The sequence below is a fragment of the Podarcis liolepis genome (genome assembly GCF_965112155.1).
Source record: "Podarcis liolepis genome assembly, chromosome: 8".
Classification (NCBI taxonomy): Eukaryota; Metazoa; Chordata; class Lepidosauria; order Squamata; family Lacertidae; genus Podarcis; species Podarcis liolepis.
Window position 1 is genome coordinate 41,568,708 of NC_139560.1, and position 27,558 is coordinate 41,596,265.

The following is a 27,558-nucleotide window of genomic DNA, read 5'->3' on the forward strand; positions in this document are numbered from 1 at the left end:
TACCCGTAGGGGCATGGTGCCCAGTGGGGGTGGGGGTGGCAGCCGCAATGGCACCCCACCGGGACTGGGCTGCCGGGGACGGTGTGCTCCCCCCCCACTCCTCTTCCTCCACCAGTGCCTGGAGTGTCCCATCCCTTTCTCCCTTCCTATGCTGAAAGTAAGCTTGAAAGAGGTGCTCTATTTTAGCCAATAGAATAGGTTGTGATATGTGTGTTTCATTGTGGTGTGTGTGCTCATGATAGTTCCTCTGGTTTGCAAATGAGAACAACATCAGAGGTCTCATTCTCTATATGTAATGTCCACTCAGAGTCATACCTAGGATGAAATCATGTTTGTCTCCACAGAAAAGAGCAACAGAATACTGAAATCAAGGATGTGCAAGAATCTCCTTCATGGAGAACTACACACAACATTCAGGGACACTAGCCACCCTCTTCAGAACTGACTCAAAGTCACCTACTGAAAGTGACTGGCAGTAGAATCTACAAAATGCAATAGCAAGCAGTTTAGATAGCTTTTTAGAAGTAGATAACCCATCTATAATCATGACCTATAGATTTTTAAAAACAATTAAATGATGACATCAAAATGGATCTAGTAAATAGTTCAGTGCTACATTCCACAGAATTTTCTGTCTTGACTATGGATACTATAACGGGAATGCTGATGCAGCTTTATCTACCACACTGGAGACAATGCTATAATAGCATTATTAGAAACGACAGGTCATTTTTTAAAAAATTGAACTCTCTTGTGTTGTATTTCCACTGTGCAAACTTGAAGGGTATGACCCAAACTGACAGGCTGCATGTTGACCACTGATCTATGCAATCCACAATCATTACATTTCAAATCTGTCTAAATTGAAAGTGAGAAAATAAGTTGACTGCACTTGTCTTGAGTAGGAAGAGGCTTCTGTAGGTTGTTTCCATGGAGCTATCTGCTTCTTGTTTTCATCTCTGTATGAAGGACGGTTACTCACCTGCCATTTTCTACTGTAGAAACCCAGAAAAACAACAACAAATACACACCATTCAGAACAGATGTGAGGCATGTGCTTTTTGAAAGCTCTGAGGGATAGTTGTGTTCAATGATATCACAGGGAAATAGGTATACTTTACTTTGGTCAGATTTACTAATGTTTATATAAAATTAAGCAACAGGACAATCACTTGCAAAACAATTGGGAAACATGGCCCCTGATCCACACTTACAGCACTATGTATGTGCTGTGCACACCTACCAGTTCTTGCCAATGTCAGCTTGGGCAGTTGCTTGGAGAATCAAAGCCTGAAGCCTTTCATCCCTCATCCCAGACAGCTTGAGAGCCAGTGTGGTGTAGTGGTTAAGAGAAGTAGATTTGTAATCTGGGGAACCGGGTTTGCATCTCCGCTCCTCCACATGCAGCTGCTGGATGACCTTGGGCCAGTCACACTTCTCTGAAGTCTCTCAGCCCCACTCACCTCACAGAGTGTTTGCTGTGGGGGAGGAAGGGAAAGGAGAATGTTAGCCGCTTTGAGACTCCTTAAAGGGAGTGAAAGGCGGGATATCAAATCCAAACTCCTCCTCTTCTTCTTCTTCTTGATTTAATTCTCCACTCCAGAAGGCTATTATTGCTTTCAAAGCTGAAAAATTGAGGGTATCGTTTCACCAAATATTTTCCATTAGCCTGTGTGGGAGCAGGAATTCTTCAATATTTTAATGGGGAAAGGCAGCACAACAACAATGGCACAGCTTCTTTCCTTTAGTAGCCTGGCCACCACTTTGCACCCCTCACAATGCCTTGCATTATTAAGAGGCATTATGTATTAGACGCAGTGACTATTCAGATAATAGCCCCCCCCCCCATTGTCCTCCATTTCAGAAAAGGGCAAAAATATTCTCAGATTTTCACTCCAGAAAAATCTCTTTTGAAAAATTTTGGGTCAGTTCTGAATTCTCATTTTTCACATCTGTAGCTTTGGTGATGTTCTAGAAATTCGGCTCTTAGGAAATGACTTTATGACAACTAATGCTAGTGTAGAGCTATTTCAGAAGATACATCAACGTGAGTAATTATTGAAATGATCTTTCAATACGATATTTCTGAATGAGTTGTTCCTTTTCTTTGTAAACTTAGCAGCCTTTCCTACATAAAATAGTAAAAAGATAGAAATCAACATTTATATTAATAGCCACTAGAGGTCTGCTGATATCAAAACTTAGGCAATGTGAATTTATTTCTGCAAAGTGAACTCTGTCTAAAGTATTTTATACATATGTTTGTCCCCCCCCCCCTTAGCATTACTCATAATCAGAGGTGTTAACAAGGATTTGTGTGTTTTTTTGATAAGTTGACTAAGGTGTAGACTTGTGTTTCAACTTTTGCTTCTCTGTGAATTGGAACATATGGGTGCTTTCCCTTTCTCACACTGATGTTTGTGGCAATGCTTATATTCCATCACTAGGTGCCATTATAATGCTATTTGGTTTGGTTCAAAATTTGCCTCCTCAAACACAAGCCCTGTGCAGACATTATGATGAATGTGTGTGTGGACGGGGGTGGCAGAGATAGCACAGACTGTTTCTGTTTAAGACATTCACACATACAGTTTAATGTCTGCCTACAACCTACATGTGTACAAGTACACGTGAATAGGACTCTTTCCTAACAGACACACCATTCTGTGTTTTCAAAATTCCTGATCATGTGGCTATAACCCTGTTTGCAAACAGGTGTATGAGAGATAATTCTGAAGGCTGGGTACTCTTCTCCAGCTTGCATTTTCAGGGCTTGTAAAGTTCACATCTTCTTTGAGACAGTTTTTACATGCCCCTGAAGTTATTATACCAGCATCTCTACTTTTATGCAAGTGTTAGAATGAACCTGTAAAGAGATCTGACAGGCTTCTACACTAGGCACACTTCATAGGCTAGATACACTAGAGACACTTTGTGCTTGTGCTTTATGTGCACATAAAAGGTAAAGGTAAAGGACCCCTGACATTTAAGTCCAGTCGCGAATGACTCTGGGGTTGCAGCGCTCATCTCACTTTACTGGCCGAGGGAGCCGACGTTTGCCCGCAGACAGTTTTTGTGGGTCATGTGGCCAGCATGACTAAACCGCTTCTGGCGAAACCAGAGCATCACACGGAAATGCTGTTTACCTTCCCACCAGAGCGGTACCTATTTATCTACTTGCACTTTGATGTGCTTTCAAACTGCTAGGATGGCTGGAGCTGGGAATGAGCAATGGGAGCTCACCCCATCGCGCGGATTCGAACCGCCGACCTTCCGATCAGCAAGACCAAGGCTCAGTTGTTTATACGACAGCACCACCTGCGTCCCCTTATGTGCACATACATGCAGCAAAAAAATTCATGACCTGTGTAATTATCTACATTTCCTTGATTCGTATGTTCTGAGGCAGCCCTCACTCCTATATAATTGTGAAACACAGGGAGAGGGAGTATTTTTTGCTGTATAAGAGTCACTTTTTCCCTCCTAAAAAGTAAGGGGAAATGTGTGTGTGTCTTATGGAGTGAATGCAGGCTGCGCAGCTATCCCAGAAGCCAGAACAGCAAGAGGGATTGCTGCTTTCACTGCACAGCGATCCCTCTTGCTGTTCTGGCTTCTGAGATTCAGAATATTTTTTTCTTGTTTTCCTCCTCCCAAAACTAGGTGCGTCTTGTGGTCTGGTGCGTCTTATAGAGCGAAAAATATGGTGATTGTGAAACACAGGGAGAGGGAGAGGGGGAGAGAGAGAGCGATAAGGGGGGTGGGGTCAGCTCTATCATTAGACAAAATGAGGTGACCACCACAGGTGGCAGGTGCTATGGGCCAGCTGTGGCAGTGCTCTGACTGTTCCTTCTATGTCCATTTCCTCCTACAGTCGTACCTTAGTTGCCAAACGCCTTGGAAGTGAGAGTTCCGGTTTTTGAACGATTTTTTGAAACCAAACATCCGGTGTGGCTTCCGCAGCTTCCGATTGGCTGTAGGACGCTCCTGCAGCTAATCAGAAGCCGTGCCTTGGTTTTTGAATGGTTCCAGGAGTTGAACAGACTCTGGAACGCATTCTTTTTGAGGACTGTGTGTGTTGCATGCCTGTCCTATTACCAGCACAAATTGTAATATACCGTATTTTTCGCTCCATAAGACACACCTGACCATAAGACGCACCTAGTTTTTAGAGGGGGAATGCAAGAGAAAAAAAAATTCTTTAAAGGGAGCGCTGAGCAGAGCCTGTATACATCCCAGGCTCTGCTCAGCACTCCCTTTCACGAACCATGTGGAGCATGTGTGCGGTGCTTGCAGGCTTTTCCCCGAGGAGGCAGAAGGGACTGGTGGGCTGCCCTTCTCCCTCCTCAGGGAAAAGCCCCAAAGAGCCGCACACATGCTCCACGTGGCTCTTTAAAGGCAGCACTGAGCAGAACCTCCTGCCTGCATTCGCTCCATAAGACTCACACACATTTCCCCTTACTTTTTAGGAGGGAAAAAGTGTGTCGTATGGAGCAAAAAATACGGTATTTAGGACCCACTCTGTTCTTCTGATTATACCTGGTTTTAAATGATTTTAATATTGGATTTTTCATTTTTGTAGCCCAGCCTGATATGTTACAGTGAAGGGTCAGTAAGGAATCTAAACAACAACAACAACTGTCAGCCCAGACACATTCTGTACCTGTAAAAGGGCACCATTGTGTCCTTAGTCCCAAATGTCTTCCACTTGCCCCAGGGTCAACAAATGGAGCATAAATACAATGGCCTCCTGTGAACTGAAGAAGAAAGCCAGTGGTCCTGGATTCTAGCAGGTTAGCAGGGCTCAAGGAATAATGCAGAAATCTCTGTTGGTTTTGTTTGCACTAAGTTCCTCGAGAAACCAAGACAAATAAATGTTAGGGCTATAAAAGAAGTGACAACACAGTTATCACACTTTGCTGTAATACTGAGTATTGGCCATAGCCTATTAACATAATTTTATTTAAAACATTTCCCCACTACTATGATAGCCTAATAACATGTTTGTAGAACTGTGGAGTATTCCAACTTGATTGAGTGCCCCACATTATATTGTTCCTATTATGTTAAAGGATGGCAAGGTTAAGACGGTATGATTACTGTCCTCCAGGACGTTAATGAAGAGAGCGAATATTTTCACTCGAGCCAATTTCAGAGAATGATATATTACCTAAATGTATTTTCATGTAGATTCTTGAGAACACCAGCTATTACACTATTATATACTTTTACTATACCATTAAATAGCAATTTTCATGTAAAATTTTGGACAAGTTTGATGTAAAATTTTGGATAATTGGTAGCATATTTTCTGTAAATCAAAATTGCACTGATTTTCTCACTTTTAGTTCCGCTTGAGGTGCCATTCAGCTTTCATATGACAATTTTCTATATCTGAAGCAAAGGCCAGATGGAACACTTCCACTGATGTTACTTTATAAAACATAGTGAAAGTGAGCTATATCCAGCAGATTATATCTAGCTATGTCTTTTTCTATTATATTTGTGAAAACAGCACCACACCTGACTTCTATAATTTCAGCTATTTATTGCTTTCAACTTACTGATAAAAACCCATAGCAGAATACCTGGCTGAAGGTTCCAGCTTAATGCAGAATTGACCCTGGCTAGTAGTCCATCTTGGCCCATGATTTTTTTGCCCCGTGAGGGGATAATGCTACAAAAATAAAACTGTTTCTTGCTGTTCACTCACATGGTCTGTAGCAACCCAGGGACTCTTAGGATTGGCTCTTAAAGAGTCTGTACACGTTTTCCTTCTATAGATATTATACTGAAGTAAAAATTCAAAGGAGCTGAGGGCATGCCACAACTTTAACTGTGTTGTTGTTCAGTTGTAAACAGAAGTGGGCAGCCTGTGTTTTTCCACATCATGTTGTTTTCCAGGTCCCATCAGTCCTAGCCAACATGGCCAATGGTCAGGAATGATTTTCTTACAGTTTTAAAAAACTGCCAACTCTTTCATTATCCCAATATTACTATTGCCTCAAATCCTTATTTTAATATACTTACACTCAAGGACAGGTGATTGGCAGGTGCATTTGCTAAATTCTGCTTATTATGCCCTCTAACACCACACAGATTTTTTTTTTTACACAACCAGGTGTTCAGAAACCTGCTGTGTTATTCCAAGGCCTGCACTTTTTCCTCACTTAAATTTTTCACCATCTTTCTTCCCATTTTCCTGTTCACTCAGTGGGAAAGTCTCTGAAGTATTCTCATGCTGGCTAGGCAATTTACTGCAAAGTTTCAGATAGGATACAAAATTGAAGCTCTCAGCAAATGTTTCCTCCTGTTCCAGGTAGCTACATTCTGAGGATTTGCTGAGCTAGGATTAATAGTTGCCTCCATCTTGCCAATATTCTTTCTGGGTATTTAAGCATTTGTAAAAACAAAAGCAACTTTTGGATTTATATTAATTATACAGTATCGTATCGGGATAAATAATCTAATCCAATGGATAATGTTAGTTAGGAGATTCACTCAAGTGATTTGATTCACTCAAGTGATTTCATCTTCTCTCAAGTTGAATAAAACCATCTATTTCCCCCAGCTATCTACAGTCATGCCTGAAATGTCAAGCATTAGACAAATAGGCAAACCAAAAGCAGGCTCTGGCATCTTTCTCAGGACTTTAAGTCTCTCTCTTTTCAGCTCTCTGTCATAAATTTTTCACCCCACACCATCAAGGAAGAGTTATTCTTGTTTGAATTGTCTCTGGCCTTTCAAAGCTGCTTATAAATGCAGCTTTTGCGTTAGAGACAGCCATGTGGCATGGGATACCAGTAACAGTGGGACCCCAGTTTTCCAACTGCTCTGTCACAAGTTGCTGCAAATAAACTAATTTGCTCATGGAGAATGCACTTTCACTGACAGCATTTCTGCCGTCCTTAACTGATCCACAACACATGGCCAGTAAACACAGCAGTAATACAATCTTCTGTTCATCAGTCATAGATACAAACATATTGGCCACAGAAAACTAGCATCACTTCCTGGCAAATATTTATCAATGGATTCTTTGAGGGATAACTGCAGCCTCATTTAAAGGGGGAGATATGCAAATGAAAAATGCTACTATTTTCTTTGCAGTTGTTTTCTGCCCAGTTTTTAATTTTACATTCTCTTTCTAGAACACTAAATAATACGTTCCACTATGAATTTATTTTAGTGGACAATAGAAAGTAAAGTTACACTCACAGCTCTATCCTAAGCATGTATCCTCAAAATACAGTGGTACCTCGGGTTACATACGCTTCAGGTTACATACACTTCAGGTTACACACTCTGCTAACCCAGAAATAGTGCTTCAGGTTAAGAACTTTGCTTCATGATAAGAACAGAAATTGGGCTCTGGCGGTGTGGCAGCAATGGGAGGCCCCATTAGCTAAAGTGGTGCTTCAGGTTAAGAACAGTTTCAGGTTAAGAATGGACCTCCGGAACAAATTAAGTACTTAACCCGAGATACCACTGTACAGGTATAGTATTGCACAGTCACCATTGTAATTTTCAGTGGGACTTACTCACCCATTGGTCCACTGCATAGGTGTTGGTCCAATACATTTTGCTGCCTGAGATAAATGATAAGATGTCCACCCCATCCCCCACCCCACTCCAGTTGCAGAGCTGGCTAAATAATGAGTTGAACCTCACTTCAACAGTAATAACAGGGTAGCAACCTTGCTGCATCTGAAGCAGCAGGCTAGTTATAGGGGACCAGGACAGTTTGCAAAGTCTACCCAGGTCTGTCCTCCAAGCAGAGGGGCCACAGAAATTGCAGTCAATTTCCACCTGGCCTGGAACGGAGCCCTGACTCACTCCATCCACAAAAAGGTGAGGCTGCTAAGGAGACCCAGATACTACCTTGCTGTGAGTCCTGGAGGACCTGCTCTCTGCCTTCCATCTGAAAGACAAATCAGAAACAGAGAAGTGATCAGATATATAGAGTACAGCTTGATTACACAGGCAACCTGATAGGAAAAGGACACACTATGAACTGAATTTGTTTTTTTAAAGGATTATTATTTCGTCTCCTTTTTGAGAGAGGAAGGTAGAGAGCTGTAGGTCAGCTTTGTTTTTGGGTAAATGAAGTAACAGTAACAAGAAATGCAAGGGAGTGGATGGATTTCATTATTTTTACTTTGTTTTCCTTTTTATTTTCAGGACATCCAAACTTAATACTTAGACAATGGAGACAGGTGGCGTGAGTGGGAGAGGGAATATTCTGTTTAAAATGTTAGCATTTGTCCTGAACCCATGAAATATAAATCAATATTTTGTTAGCCACCTTGAATATGGTATTTCAGAACAGTGGGGTAAAATACATCAAATAAACTAATAAATGGCCCTGTGCTGACAAGGGGGCTTGGCAATCTTGATGGGATTTGCTATCTGGAGCAGAAGAATTCTTACCTGTTCCAAAAGCTTTCTACAGACCTTGTTGCACAGCATAATATCAAAATTAACTGACCTCATGGTCAGTGAAGATAACTGATGCTTCAGTTTGCACATGCTCAGCAGTTTCATTGTTACATAACAACAACTCTTGTTGCCATAACAACAATCAAGCTCACAATGTTCACCTTATATTGTCAATAAGACAGGGAGCAGCTTTCCCACTTTTGACTACAATAAAGCTCAGAAAAGTTGTTTCCATAAATCATGGATACCAGATCAGGGGAAACCACAATAGGCCTTGCACTTGTATTATAAATGGATTCACAGTGTTTTTCTCTTTGTCTGCCTTAAGTTCCAACAAGGTTTTCAACTGATAGCATCAGCACAAACATTCTGATGCTTCAAAAAACTACATGGCGCTCTTTTCCTGTTTCTCCCCTTCAAACTGCTGTACCGTTTAACATACAAAAGGGGAAAGCAGGTGGTGTTTCTGCCAAACTATAACCTAATTATAACCAGCAGGCCAAGAGGGAGTTCAGTATCTGTGTTGGCTGAGGCAGGGAGAAGAAAGGAGACCCTGTTGTGTGGAAAAGGACAGAGTAAACAATAAGGAGATATTAAGAGACTCGAGACTGTACTGAGCCTTGAGGGAACAAGCAGAGGTCTTCAGAAATGCTGAGTAGTTGACAGATGACTTCTGGAAGGGCAATGCTCAGTGGAGGTCACCCTCAGCCTTCCCTGCTGCCCCTCTCTTCTGAAACGTTATCCTATTTGTTGGGAGGGAAGGTGTGGGGAGTGACAGAAAAATCTTTAAGCTAGGTACAGTGGTACCTCAGGTTACAGACGCTTCAGGTTACAGACTCTGCTAACCCAGAAATAGTACCTCGGGTTAAAAACTTTGCTTCAGGATGAGAACAGAAATAGCATGGTGGCAGCGCAGCAGCAGCAGGAGGCCCCATTAGCTAAAGTGGTACCTCAGGTTAAGAACGGACGTCCAGAACGAATTAAGTTCTTAACACGAGGTACCACTGTATATTGTTGGTGATGTGGTCGAGGGTGCAAAATGGAAATCCCAGTGCCTCCTGGTTGAATCTCTTAACCAGAAAGCCATCCAAAACTTCACTTCCCAGGTTCACTGGCATCAATAAACACCCTGCAGCAGTGGCAAGGAGCACTGGCACCAGGGTGAGCCATTGTAGTACAAGTCAGGCCCAAATTTTGTGAGAGATGGGTTCAATTTTTTTGCTTATTGCTTTCTGATGCACACAGCCCAATTAACATTTAACCGTACTAGACTATGGGGACTTTATTGGGGATGTTCACAAGTATTGGGACATTCCTTAATGGCACCCTAAATTGGTCACCTGAGATGGCCTCTTCAGTCTACTCTACGGAAGGCTCAGACCTGTGCTCAGTAATATTCCTTGTATTGCATTCTCGAACACCAAGACGGGGAAAATCTGGAATTTTACACCAGAGCTTCCAGTTAGAAGCCTATGTGTAAAATAGTGCCTTGAGAGGGGAATCTATTTAGCAAATAAATTCCTCTATGCTTTTGAATTCTGGTTCATTGGTTCTAATTGCAGAATCATATGTTGGTTGAAGTTTTGGCCTATTTCCAATACTACAGAGCACAAGGGTAGGGGGGGAAATGCTTAAAAAAATTCCTCATGCTAATTAAATAAAAAAACCAAATGCAGGTGCTATAGCTGTTTTGTGAATTATACTAATCTCTTTGAGACAAACTCTGGGAATACAATCAAAGCCAATATTTTTTTTAAAAAATGTTGTGTATATGCCTAGTACGCAGGCATGTCAATTCTCAAATTAAGGCAAATCTAAGAGTTTGGCATAATTTTACTGATGATCTATCAAGGCTCTGAGAGGACAAGCTAAGCAGTGCATCCCAAGACAGAGGGATATTTCCGTGTGTGTGTGTGTGTGTGTGTGTGTGTGTGTGTGTTACACTAGGCCATATATCTGGCAGGCTCCCTGGCATGCCAATTATTCATTCATTCAAGATTCTGCCTTCCTCCATTCTTGAGTTTAGGATGGTGAACAACCAATAGATAAGTGTTCATTTGTTGTTGTTGGCGGCGGCATCTGTCTGTCTCTAGAAACAATGGAGTGTGCTTCCTGGGGTGAAGTCAAACCACTAGAGAATCACAGCACCTGCTGTGACTACAAAGACCAATAACTCAGAACTGCTGCCTCCCACATGTTTTTGCTACACTAGCAGCACCAAAGTGATTTCCCTGGGGTGCAAGCCCGGGTGGTGTGTATGGAGGTCCTGGGTTGCCCAGATGACAAGACCACACACTCAGCCTTGATGTGGTCCAAAGGAAAGTAGATCAATACATTTGGCACCAGCTGGGCTGCAGGAGTTGCTGGAAGGAGGCATAAAGGTAAAGGTAAAGGTACCCCTGCCCGTACGGGCCAGTCTTGACAGACTCTAGGGTTGTGCGCTCATCTCACTCTAGAGTCCAGGAGCCAGCGCTGTCCGCAGACACTTCCGGGTCATGTGGCCAGCATGACGAAGCTGCTCCAGCGAACTGGCACCAGAGCAGCACACGGAACGCCGTTTACCTTCCCGCTGGTAAGCGGTCCCTATTTATCTACTTGCACCCGGGGGTGCTTTCGAACTGCTAGGTTGGCAGGTGCTGGGACTGAGCAACGGGAGCGCACCCCGCTGTGGGGATTCGAACCGCCGATCATGTGATCGGCAAGTCCTAGGCGCTGAGGTTTAACCCACAGCGCCACCCGCGTCCCAACCCGGAAGGAGGCATACAAGACACCAAACAACCATCTCAGGTACTCCACTCTGGATTTGTGTAGGGTACAGATTTTTCCTTGGGGTTAATTCCGGAAGCCTTTCTCATGAATGAGTATAGCCACAAGGCAGTGAAGGTTTAGGATCAGAGCATTCCTTCTCCCAAATGGGCTACCTTCCCAGGTTGACAAGCCCCATCTGCCCCTCATTTCCCTCAACAGCACATGCAGTAACCACCTTCTTGACCCTTGGACACACTATTGGTCTCGGCCACTAAATCTGACAGACCCTGTCTACACATGCAGGGAAAGTCCCTAACTCACTGGGGGTTTGAGACCCATTGGCTACTCTCACCTGATTTAGCCAACCAGTCAAGTACATTTCCCAGGGTGTGACCACTTTTGCATGCTGACAGCTTCTAGGAGCCACAGGTGAGAGCTAAGTGCAAAGAGGGAACCAAAGGTGGACAAACTACCCCAGAAGGAGATGATGTGTCCCCCACCTGAAGTACTAGCCCTCCTCCAACACTCCATACACCCCTAAGTATTCCTACAAAATAACAAAACATTTAAGGTATAAAGTCACAAAATAACAAAACATTTAAGGTATAAAGTTCAGCAACAAGTACAAGTCACAGAGGGACCTGAATCAAATACAATGTTTGATTTTTGGAACCCCACATTGCTGGGAGCTTATTTTTATTAATAAGAAACACAAACTATTTCAGTGCTAAACTATGGCGGTCCACACAGACTTGCTGTTTTATTTCCATTATGATCACAGTAGCACGTGCAACACACATTAGAAGGCAAGAAAACTTAGCGGCAGTTTCAACATTTAGCATTAAATGAGGAGATAAAGGATAGCTAGGTGCAATGGTAGGGGGATCGTGCATAATTTACACTTCTGTTTCCTGATCTCATGCAAAGCAGGATCATGCAGAATCTCTTTCATAGACAGAACATGCTATCTTCTCAAGGTGGATATAAACATGTTCCCTTCCATCATTGGCACAAATCCCAGAAGCAATCTTAGAGGAAGCATCATGCTTCATTAATTACTGCTTTCAGTGAATGCCCAAAGCCAGCCAGAAAGGCAACAAACTCTATGGTCACCCATACTTTAGATGGCTAAAGGCTATTCAAGTCAAATGAAGATGAAAATTCTGTGGAATGTGCTCTGGGAGACAGGAGCACCAGAAAGCAGCTAAGCCATTTTTTTAATATTAAACAAGTGAACATAGTAAAATAGTCTAAAAGGCTCTTTATATTGGAAAAAAACAAGCAAACAGAACCAGTTTGTTTCTCTGGAAGTTACCGTAAGTGTCTGTTACACATACAATATGTGAATGGTGTGAATGACTGGATTTCTTTTACCCTTGCTGTTGGAAGGCTCTCTTAACCTTTTTTGGTTTGGCTTATAGTAGCTCATGTAAAAAATGAGGCATTTGTTGGCATTTGCTGACCCTACCTTGAGAGAAATTTAGTTGCTCAAATGTTGCAGTTATAGCTGTTATATTGAGGTCTTGGTAAGAGGCAAACTCAAAAAGGAAGATTATGGAGGAGGCAGGTGCTGAAGGACTGGGCTTGGCATGTGTCTTTATTTTTCTTTCACATCGGCAGTCCTTAATTTGGGGATAAGAGGTAGAACTGTATAGTGGTTTATAAAGTGGCCACATCTTACTCGATATATAACACACTGAAAAACAACAATTTTCACTGAAGTACTCTCTAATAACTCAGCCATAGTCTTAACTAGTTAATCTCCAAATGACAAAATTCATAGATAATTAGCATCCCAAGCTGTCAGTAAACATGGGAGAATTAAATCCTAGAGGAAGAAGCCCATAGCCCTGGAGGAAGGCTGAGTGCATGTCTCCCTGTCATCTTTTCAGCTCATCCCAGTAGTCCCACTGCTAGAATGTGTTGTCATAGCAACACCATCTCTTGCTTCATGCAGGAAAGATTAGCTCTTACTGTGCAGTGGAGAGAATGTAGGGGAAGTCAAGCTAATCCCTGGGTGCACTGCAAGAAAAAGGTTGGACCTCGCCCGAGGGATGCTGTATCTGCAATGATAGAATTGGCCTGCCACAGACTTTGGTATTTAAGTTGAAGAGCAGAATTCACAGTAAGTGTCAGCTCCTCCTGAGTGGAATATTGAATCAAGGTTTTCTAAGTCTTGTTGAAGAATGTCCCATGACCATGCTCAAACAAAATGACACCAGGCACCTGCATCTGAAATACGAATATATCCACTAGTTAAAGTGGCATTTTCAATAGCGATGTAAAGCCTTATTTTATCAACAAGCAAAGGGAAAGCATAAGGTGTATACCTGAAAACCTTAGCAATGCTTGCTTAGTAGCAGCAGTGAGCATGTTTTACAAACTGGAGTGAGCATTCAACACACTGAATGCTTCAATATATCTCTTGAACACTTGGAAATTCCTGAAGTTCATGAAGGCTGAGAAGAAAGTGAGAATGCGTGTGAAAAGCTATTTGTGTGTACTGAAGCAATTCCCACTTCTCAAAGTGCTGCACATTTCATTTTGAACAGGCAAGTTTACATTATTTTAGCATTGATTTATTATCTTCCTTGCCATTTTTAAATGAAAAAGGGAGAAAAAAGTGCCATAAGATTAAGACAGTGTGACTTATGTGGTGTTTTTGTGACATAACGTAAACATTACTGCAGCTCTCCATTGTATTAGTGGTAGGATAAAAAGCAAGTATTTTAATAGTTCATTTAAAAAAAAAAAATGATGGGTTGGTTGGTTGGATTTCTTATCCACCCTTCACCGTAAGGTCCCAGGGCAGGTTACAGAACATTCATTTTAGTTTAAAAAACCAAATAAAGCCACTAGTCCCCACATTAACAATTTCCTGGTATGTCATTTTAAAAATAATTTCAGCTCAGTCTAGGCTAAAGAGGTGCCTTATGTTTATCTGGTTTTTGTTGCTATTCCCAGAAACAGTTTTAGTATTTTGGCATTCTGCCATAAACCTTATAGCCAGCTCTGAAATCAATACCCTCCCCCCCCATTTTTCTAAAAAAGATGGGTGTAAACCACCAAGCATTATCCAAGGCTTTGGCACAAACCACCTTGAAAAAAAGAAATGTTTTGTGGATTATCATGGGGTGTGTGTATTTTGAATTAAAATATTTATGAGCAATATGAGAGACATGAAGGATTTAAAATACAACATCTAGATTATGAGCTGATTTTTGTTTGTAGTGAAAAACACTAATTATATTGTTGCAATGTACATTATATGGAATTTAAATTCTGTTATGATAGTAAATGAAGATTTAGGCAAGATTGCGTGTTTCTTTTTACATGCATTAAGAATAATTTACAATATTTATTAGGTTCCTTCTATTAAAGGCTAATATTGGCAGTATTAATTTGAATGCCAGTTTAAATTTCTAAAACATATTTTGAAGCAGTAAACACATCCCATTTCCATGCAAACAAATTGCACGTGTTCTGCTGATACATTGTCAAGATGCAGTTTGACCTTTGCAGAGAAAGGATCCAATGGTGAATGTTTAAAAGCTTAAGAACTCTCTCAAAGGAAATTAGGCACTGCCATCAATATGTTCCAATAGATGTTCTTTTTTCTGCCTTATGTAATTCACAGAACACAAATGACATGGATAAACATAGGAGGAAGCATTTTCCCCCTTCCGCCAGCAGTCACATGCCCATTCAATAGTTGTTTCTGAATAAATAACCTTGTCAAGGTTAGTATTCTATTAAATGGAATGTTCTTTCATCAAGGTGGAAAGAATCTAGAATAGTGGCTTATAATGAAAAAAAAAGTAAATTTAATAATTTGCCTGCAATGAACACATATTCCTTGTGTAAGGCAAATACTTGCGACTACCTGATGGTTCTTTTAATTGAAGGCAGAGTGATTTCGAGAGCTGGCATTTGCAATGTCAGTTCCAGGTTCTGGAAGGTTCCATGAGACCCTCAGCGCAGCAGGTCTAGGGTGCTTTTGCCAAGAGGCAGGGCTGGCTTACACATCACGCAAGGTGAAGCAACCTCCAGTAGGATCCACGGGGACAGCAGATCCAGCCCCCCCAAAATGCTACTGCAGCTGTGGTGCATACCCTCCAACATTACTCTGATGGAAATAGGGACATCACATTCCTTAATGATAATTTTACTATTTACACCCTACACATCTTATTGGGTTGCCCCAGCACTCTGGGCAGCTTCCAACACATATAAAAACATAATAAAACATTAATATTTTTTTTAAAGTTCCCTATACGTACAGGATCGCCTTTAGACAGCTCGGGGGGTTAGATAATGCCATACCCTCCAACATTTCTCCAATGAAAGTAGGGACATCCTAAGGAAATGCAGGATATTCCTGGGATCAAATCAGAAACTGGGACGGTTTCTCTAAATCAGAGATGTCCCTGGAAAATAGGGACACCTGGAGGGTCTGTGTGGTGTGCTCCTTACAGGCCTGACCTGCCTTGGCAGTCCCCTTCCATACCACCTCTACAGAAGCCTCTTGGCAAATAGGAGAGACTGTCTCTCCCCCCCACACACACTCCTGATGTCAGAGGCAGATTTAGGGCACAGAGCCTCAGGGACACCGCAACAGGTGCCACAACTCTGAAGCAGAATAGAAGGCAAGAGGTGGGGGGGGGCACTGATTTTTGGTGTCACACAGGTTGCTGCTGACATTTGAGACCCTAAGATCTGCCACCGCTGATGGAGATCTTCACTGATCCCTTCTTCCCTAGCCAGGGGGCTGGGGTGGCATTTTGTGGTTCTTCTCAGGTGCCAACTCTGTCAATAGGCCTATTTCTAGGGTGTGGGCCCTCAGCCAGTGCTTGACTACACTGACCATTGATGCCTGGGCAATGGAGATCTATGCTATTTTTATTGAATCCCAATTCTCTTGGCTTTACTGTCTCTATCCAGGCTAATCATGCCACAATAATGTGAGGTTAATGAGATCAGGGCCTATTTATTTATTTTATATACTGTATATCATGCACCTTCAACACAGACTTAAGTTTCCAGGGTGGCTAAAAAGAAATGATGATTAAAATTTTAAACAAGCTAAATTCAGTAACAGCCAATTTAAATAGATGGTAAAATCATACAACTAAATTAAAGAATGCTGTCACAAGCCCTTCTTAAAATCAGAAAGAGAAGTGTGTTTTCTTGTACCTAAATGATAGTAATGTGGTCTTTAAGTGAGCCACCTTAGGGAGAGCATTGCAAAGGTGAAGAGCCACCACAGAAAAGGCTCTCTCTCCATATTTAGAATATAGCAATTGGTCAGAGCATAGCCAAAACACTTGCATACACTTATCTTCCTTGTCCTCAGTCCTCAAATGTGCCCATTGTTCACATTGCCACCACAGACAAACTTTTGTGTTATTGAGAGCTGAAGTGTTTGGTTCAATATTTTGTAACTCGGGCAAACACACCTAGCTTTTGTTTGGTATTCTTATTCAGATTTCTTTTTTAAAGTCACTATTAAGATTCTACTCTACATGAGCAAGAAACTTGTTAACCATATGAAAGTATCATTTATGTTGTCACATATTACACAACAGCATACTTAACAGTTGCAGCTCAGGTATATTAACAGGCAAAACTTACTTGAAGTAAATAGTGAAATGTGCTTTCAATCCAAATTGTCATGTGAAATATACATTCCCATTTGTCAGATAAAATAGATTGTAACATGCAGCTACAGGTTCTACGACTATTTTTGAATTGAGGCCAATGAATGGTAAATATTCATTGTTTGAATGGAATGAATGGAATGAACAAGAGCTGTTTCAGCAAATTGGGGGACACGGATAGGGGAAACTGTGAATTTCTAGAATGTGAGAATGAGATAGGGGTAGGGATTGGTTTATCTTGTGATTGAGGGTTTCTTTCCCCATTTTTTCCCTTTGGCAGTCCCCCCCCCCATTAAAACAAACTCTCCTTCCAACCTCTTACTAGCTCATATTCTCTGAGGACTAGGCTGGAGAGATATCCTTGTCACCTGCTGCAACTATGAGTTTTTGGGGGAGGGGAAACTAACATAAAAAGATGGGGAAAAGACCAATCAGCCTCTCCAGGAAACTGTAGGGTAAGTCAGCCTCCTCTAAAATTTCTTGCACTGCACATAAAAGCTACAGAAACCACTCTTCCATGAGCAGGCAAAGGTATTTTGCAAACTGGGGGAGGGGGAGAAAGCACAGCTTTAGAATGTCTCATAAGAACAAAACAAAAGCCAGACTATGTCATACGTTCTTAATTGGTGATTCATTTTTATTCTTATTACGTAATTCTGTATACTAAAATTAGTACAGGAAGCAAAGTTAGCTCAGCAAAAGTACAGTTCTGATTTGAATAATTGCTTGATTTCAGAATCGTAACAAGAGCCTGCTTTTTGAATTTAAAACCAATAAAATGAGAGAACCTAAAATCAAGTGGTGTGAATTCCATGCATTCTCACTCATTCTTTCTCTGTTGCTACTCTGTTCCACATTATCCTGGTTGCTTAGGACTTTGGCAAACTTTTTAAATTCATTTGTATAATCCACCCAGATTTCACGTGCATGTTTTCTATATAAAGGCTATAATTAGTGTAATGTTAACATAATCCAAGCAATATAGGACGTTTTATACCTGAATGTTAGGAACCAGCATATCCCCAATAACTGCTATCTGCTAGTGTCCCTATCGAAACAGCCTTAAATGTTTCTATATTGTGTAGATAGAAACTGAGTCATGATTTTTAGTTTTAGGGTTTTTTAAATGTTGCTGTTAGGGTAAAGGGAGTCAGAGACTCTTAATCTCAGAGTTGTGGGTTTGAGTCCCATGCTGGGCAAATGAGCAGGGGGTTGGACTAGATGACCATTGGGATCCCTTCCAATTCTGTGATAGAACCTTGTCAAAACAATCCCAATGCATTTTCATCACTATTCTTTTAAAAGCAACAAAGTGTTCCTAATTTTATGTCGGGACAGTTTGTAAACTACTTTTGCTTTCTGGTCAATAACCAAGCAATTAATAGCATAAATACTATTGATATTACAAAGCAATGTGAAAAATATTGGAAGGCTAACTATGGCCGGTATATTGACTTTACATTTTATTTCAGCAGCACAAACAATTCATTAATTGTTAGGAAAACCATATTAAACATATTGATAGAACTCAGAATTCCCTGTCAAGTTCACAATAATCCTCATAGCCCCAGACTATCTCCCTTATCCTAAACTAAAGGTTTGGATCCAATCTTATCACTGGACCATTCTATTTTCTGTAACATAGTAATTCACTTCCTCCACCACTCCCCCTTTCATTTTCTTACTGGCTCATCACTGGGCTTACCAACCCAGAATTCCTTTCTTACTCTCTCATACCTCTCTGGCTTCCCTTGCAACCCCTCTTCTTTCTGTACTATTTTCTCACCCTCTCCCTCACTTGTAAATCCCTGTTCTGTCCTTCAGTCTATTTCCATGTCTGACCCTCCAGCATCCCACCTTTTATGCAGCTGCTGTGATTATTGCTGTAACCGTCCTAATGCTGTCCTGACACTTCTGGTCTGGCTGGATTTTTTTTTATTTGATTGACCTGGGAAAGGATTGACATGAGAGGCAGAAGTAACCTGCACTTTCTTTTCATAACATGTTTATTCACAACAATGTCTTCAGAACAAAAAAAGTGTTTAAAGGACACAGTTTTGTTTAAGATAATATAGTTTTCCATTTCAACCAAACAGGGAAACTATAGTGGAAAACTTTGTGACAAGCCTGGGCATTAAGTCATGATTTGCTGTTGATTTAAATACTGTAGTCTGCTTTCCTCCAAAGCTGTTAACCCTGGGTTCCCCAGTATGGATGAAACAGGAGACTATAGTTAATGGAAGACTTCCTGGTTTATTCCTGCCATGAAGGGAGCAGCCAAGAGGCTTTGTATGCAGCCAAAAGGCTCATCCATGCTTTGGCCTATTAAGCTGAGCTACGATCATCCAAACTTTCCCAATAGGATGACTATAATAGTTCCTTCCTTCCAACTGATGGAATGAGCATTATTCCATAATAGAAGCAGTCTTTCCATTGGAGGAAGTCTCCTTCCATCAGAGGATGGGAACTTTCTATTCCAATACTGTATATTTTGCTGGTTTAAAGAACTATAATTCATAATAATTGGGATATGTAAAGATTCCCCCCCCCCATATAACTTAAGCAAGTGAGTCATGATGTCACGTATAAAGTGGAAAGATAAGCCCTTCCTTTTCCACCTGCCTAGGTCATTAAAGAATCTGCTCTGGCTGAAATTTTCTTAACTGTTCTGTGACTGTCAATAGTGACTGGTAATCACATAAATATTTTCAGCTGAACTGTTGGAAATGTTGTGTGAGTGGCAGCAGGTTGTAGGGTTTTTTGTAATTTTTTGTTGTTTGGGTATAAAGATAATATTGATGACATGCCATTGAAAAACTGTAAATCCATGTGTTTCATAGATGATTCAGCTGCAGAGAGTTTTAACGGCAATGAGACTGCAGGACACAGTTCCAATGCTTCAGGGGGAACACACTGCAGGGAAGTGGCAGAAGCCAACAGTAATGGCAAAGCACCTCTGGAACCGGATGAACAGCCGCTGAATCTGAGTGACAGTCCCTTCTCTGCTCAGCTCACGTCAGAATACAGGTTAGATGACCAAAGCAGTGATGGAAAGAACAAGTACAAGAACATCCTAGTATCTGATCTTAAGATGGAGCAAGAGGCAAAAGAAAATGGAAGCAAGGTAAGATGCTTCCATGTTCACAAGATATTACAAGAGCATAGATTAGGAAGAAGAAAAGTCTACTGTAACGGTTCAAGGGCTTTGCAAATTAGGAAATTGGAAAAGTTGTTGACACCTAGTTGTTTCTGCTATTTTGTGCTCACACTGTCTATTTCTCACGTGCATATTAGTATACTAACAAATACCAATATTTTATCAACCAGAAATACATTCTGCAAGTTTTTCATTTCTGATCTGAAATACAGTATTTTGAGAAGACCTGTGAAATCTTCCTGTTGGATGAATCACACATGTTTCATGATCAGTATGTATTAGTATCCTTATTGTGTCAACAGAGTTGGCACTAAAGCTTTCATTGCCATCTATAAACATGTACAAACATGTCTGAATTGAAACCAACAACTTTGCTTTAAGAAGTTGACATTTCCAAACGACTTTCCCTCCAGCACCCCTGGTTGTTCCTGTTGTATTAGCTAGGAGAGAATAAGGTGACTATGTGTAGATAAAGACAGATCCAGCAGATTAGATAGCTAGTCTGATAGGAAGGCAGTTGCCATGAATGTGTACTGTAAGAAGAATGAAGAGTTGAATTTAATCTAACAGAATTCTTGCAATTATTGTTTCTGCTTCTATCACTGAAAACTCCAGCCTTTTAAAATATGATATTACGCACTGGATTATTATCTTTATACCACTGAAACTGAGTACAGGATCCAGATACTTCCACTGATTTTAATACCAGCAGGGACATATCATAAATTACCCTGACAGTGCTTTGAGTGCCACTGTGTTCTGTTGTTGGTTGGTTTTGCATCCCCCCCCCAACATGAATAATGTGAGAACTCCATGAGTATTCTGAAATGATCTTGAAATCACTGTAATTTGCTTGATGTAAATATGTTTAGAAATTGAAAAATATATTCTATCTTTTTATTTTAAAAAAGTAGCAGAAAAATGCTTTCAATGCTGGACTTAATCAAGGACTCAATACTCAAGGAGTCAGAAAAATCAACAGGCTACAATATACAAAGTAATATAAAAACGAGAGAGGGCCTAGTGATGGGCAGAACACTATCAGGAACTGCATTAATGGGGAAACACAGTCTCTGATACAGTAATCAACAGTTATCAATCCAAACTCTGCCTGTCTTGGAAGAGCTAGATGTCCCTCCCTCCCATTGAAGATTGTCTTAAACTCTCAGACATGTGGTAAAGTCCCAGGATAGGACGCAATCTCCATAGAAATGCTGAAAGCTGGCCTCAATTCCTCCCTCATGACACACCTCCACAGCCTCCTCTTGCAGTATTGAGAACAAGGATCAGTGCCACAAGACATGTGTGACCCCAGCACTGTGAACCCTCTACAAGAACAAAGGTGACCACCATGACTGTAACAACTACTGTGCAATCTCTCTGCAGAGTACTGCGAGGAAAGTGTTTGCCCATGTAATTCTCAACAGATTGCAATTATTCACTGACAGAGTTTATCCTGAGCCACAATGTTCTGAGGTCAGCAGTTGACATGATTTTCTCACTGCGTCAGCTGCAGAAGAAATGCCTAGAATAGAGGTGCCCCTTGTACGTTGTCTTCATAGACCATACAAAGGCCTTTGACCTGGTCAGCTGAAAAAGACTCTTCAAGTGCTCAACAAGATAGGATGCCCACTTCTTGCTCTCCTATGCCTTCAGTTTGGTGTGTGTGTGTGTGGGGGGGAGTTTCTAATCCAAGAGATGTTGTTTGCAGATGATACAGTCTGGACAGCTCATTCCAAGGAAGCTCTACAGAGACCCATAAACCATTTTATCCATGCCTGCATGGAGTTTGGCCTTGCGATCAGCCTGATAAAGACCAACATCCTGGGTCAGGATACTGGCAGCACTCCACACATCAGCACTGGTGACCTCACACTTGAGGTGGTAGAAGATTTTGCCTACCTGGACTCCACCATAACCAGCAACCTGTCTATCGATGCTGAGCTGGATGAGCATATTGGCAAAACAGCTATGGCAATGACTCACCTCTCCAAAAGGGTGTGGGAAAATGTGATGCTAACAATCAATGCCTTCCATATGCACTGCATCAGGAAGATTTGGGGCATCACATGGCAGGCAAAGTCTCAAACAAATATGTATTCTCCCAAGCCTACATTCCCACAGCATGTTCGCGCTCCTATCTCAGCGACATCTACACTGACTTGGTCATGTACACAGCATGGAAGATGGCAGGATCCTCAAGGATGTGCTCAATGGGGAGCTGGCACTAGGCCTGTTCCTGCTGGCCAACCAACTCTGTGTTACAAATATGTCTGCAAACATGACACGAAGGCTGGAAGCATTAAGCCCACCATGTGGGAATTCCTTGCAGATGATCGCAGTTCCTGGAGAGAGACAGTCAGATTGTGTGTCAACAGCAGTAACCAGAGAAGCATTGACAGCTCGGAGTAGCACAGAGAAAAGAAATTCTCCAACAGTTTGACTTTACCCTCAAAGGGACACTCCTCATTTGTCTCCTGCAACACAGAGATGCCAACAGAAGAGAGGTTCTTCAGTGGGACCCATAAATTTATTCAAGTGCATTTGTTCTTTTACTCAGTATCTGTTATGGTTTTCACTTTAAGGCTACACCCCAAAACAAAGATGACATCTACATCTCAGGTCCCACTATGTTCCAAATGTTATTGATCATTAATATTTGGAGATTTAAAATCACCCACTCATAGTTGCTTAACAATTAATGATGGTCTGATGGGAGCTTTACGCCAACAACATCTAGAGAGTTACATATTGACTATCCCTGGTGTACCCCAAGTGGCTACACTTTGAGCAATACTGAATGGTTTGGAATAGCATCTGAGAAACAAGGGAGGGGGGGAGAGGAGAAAACCTACGCATTCCATTGTATCATAAACCCAAACCTGGGTTTATGCAGCGCATGGTGGAGAATCCAGATGAGGTTCCGGTCACTTATTCAGGGGAATAACCTATAGTAACTTATTGAGGGATCTCCTGGCCAGAAGACACAACCCTACCTCCATCCTCTGGTGCTCTAACTGTTCTCTAGCAACTTTTCTGCATTACCTCTGTCTCTCCAAGCCTCACAGATATCAGACTACAAAACAATGCAAAGGCCTTTAACCAGCCATCTAGCTCCTCCAGACAGGCATGACTTACCCGATCAACCCTGGATAGCCTGCATAAGGCTTCAGTTGTCTCTGTCTTCCTGTAGAGACAATTTCTCTTTTAGCTGCATTAGCAAGCAGGGACACTTTAGAGCTGTCCAAGGTCCTGTATGCTTTCTGCTCAATTCAGACTTTAATGCCTGCTTTCCCTGTGAGCCTCAAGTACCTGCATAACTGACCATATATTTTGCCTGATTTTCTAGAACATAAAACATGGCTCAGAGCTTACAAAGTTAGCACAAACCATAGTTTAATATCATGTCTGATTACAACCATCCATAATTATCTGAAGGAAACCATGAACAAGATGGCTAAAGGTCCCAATCAGAGATATATCCCCCAATATATATTCTGATTTATATTCTCTGGACTTTCAGAGAACTTCAGCACTACCATTCTCTAGAATTACAAAATCCTATTGAACCAAGCATAGCTTAGATGGGGCACCAGAAAATGATCCATTTCAACTGGGGTTTAGGCTTGGTTTCAGCACAGAAACAGCTTTGGTTGCCCTGAATGATTACTTCTGTCTGGAAAGAGATGGGGAAAATGTATCCTTGACCTCTCAGACAGGGACAGCCTAATTTCTGTTGTCCGTGCTCTGGTAGCCCTCTGCTACTGTTGTTCCCCAGTGGCTGGTATTCAAATGTATTCAGTTACCAGTTGCTAGAAGTGGGAGTGTGTTATTACATTTATGTGCTGCTTGTGCACTTCCCATAGGCATTGGCTGCCCACTGTGAGAACAGAATGTTGGACTAGATGTGCTTTGGGTTTGATCCAGCAGGGGTGCTCTTATGTTTAGAGGTGTAGTGACACTGATCCTGGAAATAGTATGCAGCCATCATGACTCTTGTCATGTTATATATAGGGCTGCTCCTGAAAACATTTCAGAAACTTTAGCTGGTGCAGAATTCAGTGGCCAGGTTGCTCACCGAGGCAAGACAGTTTGAGCATATTACACTGATCGTGGCACGACCACACTGGTTGCCAATTAGTTTCCAGGCCCAATTCAAAGTGCTGGTTTTGACCTATAAATCCTTAAACTGCTCAGGACCAAGGAACCCCAAGGAACACCTCTCCACTTATAAACCAACCCAAACACTGCAATCATCATCTGACACTCTTCTTCATGTGCCTCCTCCATGAGCAGTCCAGATGGTGGCAACACAAGAATGAGACTTTTCTGCAGTGGCTTGCCATTTGTGAAATGCTCCACCAAAGGAGTTTCATCTGGCACCTTCAGTATACTTCTTTAAGTGCCAGGCAAAAAATTCCTCTTCAACCAGACCTTTGGCTGCATAATAATCTATGCCCTTTTAAATGTCTTTGTGGGAGGGGGTTGTTATTGTTTTGTTTTTATTATGTACTTTGTGGTTTTATTCTGTATTTTATTGTGTGAACTGCCTTGAAATTTTTGGATGAAGGGAAGTTTACAAATTTAATTAAGCTTCATAGATAGCCCTATAGTTGAAGTTTAAAATATATCTACTGCACTTCTTTAATAATTTAGATACTAGATCTTTTCATGCTGACTCTCCATGTAGGTTTTTCCAATTCTCATCTCCCATGTGAGCCTAAAAATGCATTAAGGGAACTCTATTAAAATTAAGGGAACTCTAAAAGACATTCATAAACATTTGATGCTTAGTGAGCACTAAGTCTGATTTTCCTTATGCACGACCAGCTTATTTGGGTGGAATGTAAAAAATATCTTGCCATATTTGCTTATGAACAATCATAATGTTAATAACAAATATAAATAACATCAATGCTCAGATCTGGGCAGAGCTGTATTTCTGTGAGGGTATTTTTGGTTGCAATCTGATATCTTTGCACAGTTTTGACAATCCAAAGGGGCTATAAAACTGCAGCAACCCTCCAGCTATAAATTGCTCAGATACTGGGAAATCCATGGTAGCTTGGAACAAGTTTCTATATTTCCCAGAAATATCTGGAATGATCCAACTCTCTGCCACCATCTTCAAAATGCTGCCACATCAAACCTCTGCCGTTGGCAGATTGCCTCATTTGCATTTTATTCATGGCTGTACTATAAAAGCAACAACCCAAATTAAAATTTTGCACCCAGGCAATTAAAATCCTGCACCAAGCAGAGCCAAATTCTGTGATTCATAAATTCTGCAACCTGGGTGCATTTACATATTTTCTCTTATTTTGCACAATCTATTCTGCAGTTTTACTTTTCTTTATTGTGCTGTGACTTGTCATGGCAAACATCCTATCTGTTCAGTAATGTTCCTAGCAATTTGTAACTTGAAATGAAAAGCAAAGCCCAGCTAAAATATGTACTGTACCATGATATTCGGATGTACTTAAAACAAACCAGAGGAAAAATAAACTTGCTTATTGGAGGTGGTAGGTGGTGGAGAGAAAATAACAGAGTTCAAGAAACTACAGTTATTCAATGCTGGTCATAATGGGAGTGCTAGTCATTGGCCAGTGCCTGCAAGGCCTTCAAGAACTTACAGTACACCCTTTTTGATGGGAATTGGGGGGGAGGGGATGGGCCACATTTGGGCAATAAAAAGTTCCTGTAGTTCTTTCAAGCATCTAAATCATCAGATACATGAACGAGTCCAAAGGCCAATTCATAATTAATCTGAAAAGTTAGGCTCCAGTCTTGGAAATCTATGTCTGTGTTTGAAAGGAAAGCAACTGGATCTGAGAGCGCATTTGATGTGGGAGGAAATATGATCCCAACTGTGGAGGCAAATCTGATCAAAAGAGAAGAGTTATGACTGATTTCTGAAAGTTCTAGACTCTCCTGAAACAATTTCAAGATACCAAAATGTAGCTTAATGGACTACATCATAAATGCTACCATTATGCTGAAGGGGCACTGAGAGTTAATGATGTAAAAAAAAAAAGGAAAAAGGAAAAAGGAACAATTTCAGACTACAAACAAGCTTGCCATAATCTGTTTTACTTGCCATAATCTGTTTTCTTAAGCAAACTAATTATGCACATGTGTTCACCTATGAATGGTTTATGGGGACTAACCTGCTTCCTGTGATGTTCTTAGATCCCAATTCCATCTCTGTTAAATAGCTTTTTAGGAATATCTTTTTAGGATCGAGGTACAATCCTTCTCCTCATACATACAGCGGTCATATTTTTGGCAGTTTGAATCCATGCGACAGAGTGAGCTCCCGTTGCTTTGTCCCAGCTTCTGCCAACCTAGCAGTTAGAAAGTGTACCAGTGTGAGTAGATAAATAGGCCACTGCTTACAGGCTACCAGTGTAAATGGGGGGGGGGTTGATACCAGTAATGCCATTATCTTGCTCTGTGCACTATTAACAATGTGAACAAGACTTATGCATTTTGTTAAAATAACAAAGGAGCTATATGCACAAGGAAAGTAGCTGACCCACCTGAATGCATAAGCTTGTTGGGATTGCAAAGGCGGATCTAGGGGAATGCAACTAGTGTGGTCACACTGGGCACAGAGCTTCTGGGGCATCTGAGGAGGCACCACAACTATGACATACAACAGAAGATGGGGGGGTGGCACTGGATTTTAGCATCACACATGGCACCACTGAAATTTGAGACATCAAGGTCCACCACTATGTGATTGTGGACTTTACAGGGAGCAGTCTAACCATTAATCTCAGTTAAAATATGATTTGAGCATTGCTTTATTTGTCTAATTTCCCTTATTAATTTGTGTTCAAATTAGTACTGGGAGAATTCCAAAACTATGCATACATTCATATATATTTGTTAAACTACCAATTGAATTATTTAACTGAGAGTGGATATATATTTTCTTTCCTGGCCTTTCTTATGAAAGGAGTTAAGCTACTCACACCCTCTATAAAGACAGTTTTCCAAACTGTTAAGGACCATATTCCAATTTAAACAAATCACAAAATTAATAGAGCAGCAAGATAAAAATGATTCATAGCCCTTGGTGATATATTTGAGAGATGAAGTCTGCAGTAAATCCCATTGAGCTCAGAGGGACTTGCTTCTGAGTAAACATGCTCTTAAAATTGTGCTGCATATTACTACACAGAAACTGTGTCTTTTAGGAGATTATACAAATTTGTCTGTTAACATAACATTTTTTCCGGTACCCATCAGTAATTGGCAGTTGCAATGAATTATGTGTCAACCAAAAAGCTTCCCCCACCCCTATTTAAAAAGGAACATTTTAGCCAATGGCAAAAATGTACAGAAACAAAAATTCATTAGTTTTGCATAAAATGGCCTGAGGACAAATATGTGACCCTGGAGCCATTTGTTTCATGTCTTCTTTTTGATGTAAAAGAGTTTTGTATGAAGAGTAAAAAAGCAGAATGAAATGAGAATTATTTACTTTGCTGGTGCATGAGACTAATGGGGTCTTCTGTTATTCCCACTGATGTCACTGAGAGATTTGCTTTGGGC

At 41.1% G+C, this 27,558-nt stretch overlaps 1 protein-coding gene and 1 long non-coding RNA gene across 5 annotated transcripts in view; one reads left to right on the plus strand and one right to left on the minus strand.

The window, feature by feature from the left end:
* Window positions 1-27,558, plus strand: part of NOL4 (nucleolar protein 4) — a 109,735-nt gene that overhangs the window by 55,197 nt on the left and 26,980 nt on the right. For all 4 annotated transcript variants that reach the window (XM_083517763.1, XM_083517764.1, XM_083517766.1 and 1 more), the window contains one exon: window positions 19,682-19,965. In XM_083517763.1, coding sequence (XP_083373889.1) covers window positions 19,682-19,965 — 284 coding nt within the window. The remainder of the gene's footprint in view (window positions 1-19,681; window positions 19,966-27,558) is intronic.
* LOC310713524 lies at window positions 1,580-9,028 on the minus strand. Its single transcript, XR_014529304.1, has 4 exons — window positions 8,428-9,028; window positions 7,543-7,918; window positions 4,661-4,849; window positions 1,580-1,625 (listed from the first exon to the last, which is right to left on the minus strand). It is a non-coding gene; the product is annotated as an uncharacterized lncRNA (long non-coding RNA).